This window comes from Lingula anatina, chromosome 1 (assembly GCF_051362555.1).
Source record: "Lingula anatina isolate TDL-2025a chromosome 1, LinAna3.0, whole genome shotgun sequence".
NCBI lineage: Eukaryota > Metazoa > Brachiopoda > Lingulata > Lingulida > Lingulidae > Lingula > Lingula anatina.
The window spans coordinates 14,845,143-14,850,395 of NC_141767.1; the positions used below are offsets into that span (position 1 = coordinate 14,845,143).

The 5,253-nt window shown below is 34.6% G+C and overlaps 1 protein-coding gene across 1 annotated transcript; it reads right to left on the reverse strand.

The window, feature by feature from the left end:
* Positions 1 to 1,432: 1,432 nt before the first annotated feature.
* Positions 1,433 to 4,662, reverse strand: LOC106173702 (cartilage intermediate layer protein 2). The gene is made up of 5 exons (XM_013554911.2): positions 4,483 to 4,662; positions 3,233 to 3,309; positions 2,803 to 3,013; positions 2,307 to 2,383; positions 1,433 to 2,076 (listed from the first exon to the last, which is right to left on the reverse strand). The coding sequence occupies exons 1-5, from the start codon at positions 4,535 to 4,537 to the stop codon at positions 1,864 to 1,866; spliced, it is 633 nt and encodes a 210-aa protein (XP_013410365.2). The 5' UTR covers positions 4,538 to 4,662; the 3' UTR covers positions 1,433 to 1,863.
* Between the last annotated feature and the right edge of the window lie 591 nt (positions 4,663 to 5,253).

Sequence of the window (5,253 nt, forward strand, 5' to 3'; positions counted from 1 at the left end):
GTTTGTTGTATCTTTTTAGTTTTAAGGTGTGGTAGTGTAAATGGCACCCCACTTCCCAGCATATCTGCTTTCTGTTTGCAGTGCACAATTGCGTGTCTTCAAGAGTTTTTCAATGTATATTGTAATTAAGATATCAGATGAAACATGTGGGGTGTCTACGCTAGTAATTACACTTCTTGAAATCTCATCAGAATGGTTGTGATACTTGCAATGAGAAGCATCCGAATTAGCCTAAAACTGAGGATTTCAGCACTGCATATCCTCATATGCATACGAGACTATAAAACGTGAGAAAATTTTCTCGAGGCGGGGTTAACTATTTAGTGATAAGTGTAAAATTGCACAGGGAATGTCGTATTAAAAACAGTACTAAATCAAATGACACGCAAAACATGGTGAATTAATGCTACCGCACAAACGGTATTTCTATAGAACTTAAGACATAAATAGAAACTTTCCGTGTATGAATCATGTTAGCTTTTGTTCGTTGCCGCTCGGCATTTTTTAGTCTGCCATTATTTCTGACCTCGATCTTCCCCAAAGCCCGCTCAATCTCGCTAGATTTCACGATTGTCGTGAAATTTTTGACTATCTCGTATGATCCCATTAAAACGAAAGGGATGGGTACTATTTCGTTGGTTTCAGAATTGCAAGTTGTGGATAATTGAGTCAGGCTGGCCAAAAAGAACAATTTTGTGTTTTTTTCCATCAAAATGGTAAAAATACAGCAAATTGGCCTGAATTTTAACTCTAAAAAGGCAGCAAAGCTGTTTTATCTACAAAGCCGTGTATTTAATGTTTCATATATAAGATCATATATAGCTTGTGTCATTTACTTCATACTGTAAAATATCAAACATATATACTCATACAATCTGTTTAAGCATTACAGATTACTTAAACAATGTAGACTGTGTGTTAGCCCTTATCTCATTGCATTTCGTTATAGGATGTGACTATTCGAGTTATTTGAGTTATTATTGTATACCAAAAGGAAAAAGATTAACATTGATATCGCTTAATTGTAACGTACTATATTGGCACTGGAGCATTATTGAAATCCCAAAAGAAGATTGTTTTTAGGTTGTGAGAGGCTGAAGCTCCTTTCAAATTTGTTCCGTTTTTTGTCATATTCATTTCATACTGCGTTCTTAATGTTCGCCCTTGAAAGAATCTGGCAACTTGCCGATTCATTAATTCATTTTCAAAATAAAATGTTCAGCACATTGAGGTTTAGAGAAGTTTTTCTTTGCTATGAAATTTGGCGTTTATGTTGATGTTCAGCATCTACTGTGGTGGATAAAGCAACTTTGATGTTTTAGTTGATATAACATATTAAGCATAAAAGAAAATAGCATAAAAGAAAATATGCCCTATGTTGTTTTACCGGGCATCCAACGCCATACAGTTGAAACTCAACAAATGTTCTGGGTTATTTTTTAATTCTTTATTGGTGCTGAGGATTAACTATCAAATACAATGTATAATTTCTTACGAAGTTGATACTTAGTTTGGTACCATTTTGAAAAACTTGAACAGAGAGCATAAGTCACTACAGACGCATTAAAATTCTCGACTGCAACTACTTTTGATCGAAAATACAATTCTCATTTAGAATACTCTACCTCTATAAAGGAGAAAAACAAAGATATTAAGAAAATTTAATACCTTAAACGTTAAAAGCATGTGTAAAATTAATCATTTAAAGACTGTTTGCCACAAAAAAGTTTCAAATGAGAAACCCATGCAAAAGTTAGACCTGATTTCGAAAAAAGGGCAATTCGGTAACGAATAATTTTTCTGGTCGATCCAGATCCATCCGATGGAGGTCCAACAGCACCACCGTCCATTGGTCCGATGAGTCTAGGCAGGGCATGAGTAGCGGATCTCGTAATCTCTGCACATTCTCCCACCTGGTTGATCAGCGTTTCTGCAGATCAAGCCTGCACTTGTGCAACGCCTGAGCAAATTGTCGGGTGGATTTCCGGAAAACTGGGTAAAAACATTTGCGGTTCCCCTCTCACGGCATTCCGCCCCAAGGGGGTTCGCTCCACCAGGGCAGACTGCGCCCAGTTTCTGCAATGATAATTGGTTAATTTTTAAAAAGTTAAAAACTGTGTTTTCTTGAATGGTTCAGGTTGAATTTTAAAAAAGAACAGGCCTAAAATAATTTGGATGAATATATAATAATTGATACCCCACCTTGAAATGTACAGTGAATGGCATTATAGACTACATCGTAAGAACATAAACTTTTCTTTGTTTATTTATATAAATTGTATATATATTTTTCATTTCTCTCTTACCAGTTGGTCAGACAAAGGCTCCCAGTCTCCGGTACCGGATGCATTGTCACGGTCGAACCACCTGGTCCATACTGACGCTGAAAATTAAATACATTTACGTTAATAAAACTTTTAGATGAATAAGTGAAGAAATTAAAGTTTTTTTTTTTTTTTTTTTTTTTGTCCATTTGAATGAAATGATAAAAAAACAGACAGGGGGAAACAGTGAGGCACAAAAATGACTAAAAATTTCATTTTAACAGCTGTGGACCCTGTATAATTTTTAAGCATAAATAACTTTGTTTGTTTAGGACTTTGAAATTTGAAAAAATTAAAGATGAACCATACCCTGGCCATAAACAACATAAAAAATAGGCTTTACACTGTATGACTTCGAACGTTGTGTGTGAGGTAATTTGCACCAAGCAAGAAATCATCACACTTTAAAATTAAACCAATTAATTTTTTGATTAAAATTTAAAAGAGTGATTTTACACTTTTAAAAGAGCAAACTTACATGGCTTGGGACACAGGTATCGAATCTCGTAGTCTCTACAACCAGAGCCAGATTGATCAGAGTTTTTACAGACAAGACCGACGGTTGGTGTACATCTGTGGGCCAGCACGTTTGGTGGTGATCCGCTTGTCGTTGTAAAGATGGCGCCACTGCCTTTGACGCGGCACTGTGCTGCAATAGGGGAACTACGGGGGCATACGGGTCCTAGTTTCTGTAATAATTTTTTTTTCAAAGCGAAAGTGCCCCTGTGTAGACTCACTTTTTATTACAACAAACTAAGATAAAGAGTAAGACCTAAATGTGTGTTCACTTCAGTCAGTAATGTTTTGGAAGAAATTATAGCTTTACATTTACATGATGAAACTGTTGAGATTCTCTAAGAAATAAATAAGCTATTTATTATAATCTCTTAATGAAGTTCAATATTTACATTTTGGTCAGATAAAGTTTCCCAGTCTCCGCTGCCGGATGGATTGTCTCTGTCAAACCACGCAGACCAACTCAAGGCTGGAATTCAAAAGAAATAACGATAAAATAATGGTCCATTTGCATGGAGCAATCTTTTTTCATTCATTGTATTTTAAAGAGAACATAAACATTTTCCAATAAATGACAGACTAACACTTTGCTCCGTTTGGCTAATATAAAAGAGTAAATGGTACAATTTTACAACAATGTGTGGGTCAGAAGATAAAAAAGACTTATTTTGTTTTGCTCGTTGTCACTCACTTTCAATATATAGGTCCAATTGAAGGAAACAAAAAAGTAAAAAAAATAAATAAATATATTCGCGAATTCTATTTTTTCTAAATCTCTGGTGACAGAAGGTGATAAATCCAGCTTTTTAGGTTAATTATGGAAAATCTTAAAATTCATGCCTTGATAGTATGGGGAAATTCGAGTTAAGTAACTAAGGTTTCAGCAGTTTTAGTAACAAAAGCTTAAAAAAAAAAAACATTTTTGGATTATATTTTCATGTCATCAATTCTAACAAAAATAAGAGTGCGTTATTTAAAGTGGCATTACGAGGAACATGCACGTTTATTTTACTGACGCATTTTGTCTTCAACCGCAAGCATATTTTTCATACATCTGGTAACTAAGTTTTGAAAATTAGTTTCTAAGAGAATGCAGTTTTACTGTGCTTCGTGTAAAACATTTATCTGTGTCCTGTCACCATATCGTCTAACTAATCATGGATGTTACTGAATTGCAGATATTATTTATGGCTAAAATTTTACAAAATCATCAAAAGATTAAAATTATGACCTTTGCCAAAAGACATAACGAATTTTTTTATCAATTTTTAAAAACCCGGCGACACCGCGAAAGTAGACACAAGCTATTTATTGAGTTATTTGAAATAAGTATTAATTTTTATTCAATTTTCGTCTGCATTTTAGACTTTATTTTAGAAAAAAATCATAGGAAATTCGATGACCGACGTTGGCCACATCACAGCTTTTTTATTCTTCAAAAAAGAACCCGAAACAGAGGATCCGCAGTTCAATACTCTTAGTAAACGAAGATATATGATTTTGAAGTAATCATTAAATCGAGTCTATTAAAATTCAAACAGCTGTTGAACTGAAGACATATTGACCAATAAAAAATCACTTTCGTGTAAATGTCCTCTACGAGAAAGTTTACCCAAAGAAACTGAAATATATACCAACTTACCCTGAATGTGAGCCAGAGCGCCAAAACAAACCAATGCAGCTAAAAACCACTTCATATTTGATAACAGCCGGTATTTGAGTACCTTCAAGGTCTGTTTTTCTTTTTACTTTGTCTTAGGCATATGCCTATGGCCACTTTTTGGTCCTTATTTATATTACTCGCGCTGTTGTACATTTCCTCCATGACCGGACAGCTCTGTTATTTGTTTTTCAGTACAAGGAAGTAAATACCACACCTTAGGGCAGACCAATCTATCAGTGGAATTAAAACTGTCGTACCTGTTCTCTTCGACCCCCCCCCCCCCAAAAAAAAAAGACAAAGCAAGAAGAGACTGATTTTTTTCTCTTATCTTTCTGTTTCCCTTTCCCCAAGCAGGCATCATTGCTTAAGAAATGGAAGAACACTAATATATTAAAGGAATCTGAGGCAAAGATAAGAAGACAATAAACTAGCTCGACCACAAAACAAAGACGAAAAAGGGCAAAAATAGGCATTTTAATTAAATTTGGTCCAACATTATGGTAGTCGCTGTTTTTTTTTTTTTATCTTTATTTCATACTTCATTTACAAAAACATGTCATAGGGGCTGTTTGATACATATGCAGTTATGTTATTTATTAACTTAAAGATCTCACGAGACTACAAGGTGGAGGTAGGTATAACACTGATTTTACAACGCCGGTTAGTAAAGTATGCCTGTAATTTACTGTCATTCACTATCAGCATTCTTTGTTACCATTTACTGTTGAGTGACCTCATTTCTAGGGCTCT

Excerpts from the sequence above, each read along its gene's own strand:
- LOC106173702 (XM_013554911.2), bottom strand. The coding sequence starts at position 4,537 with ATGAAGTGGTTTTTAGCTGCATTGGTTTGTTTTGGCGCTCTGGCTCAC. Across the intron at positions 3,310-4,482 it reads CGCTCTGGCTCACATTCAGG|CCTTGAGTTGGTCTGCGTGG; the intron begins GTAAGTTGGTAT and ends TTTGAATTCCAG. Across the intron at positions 3,014-3,232 it reads AAACTTTATCTGACCAAAAT|AAACTAGGACCCGTATGCCC; the intron begins GTAAATATTGAA and ends AAATTATTACAG.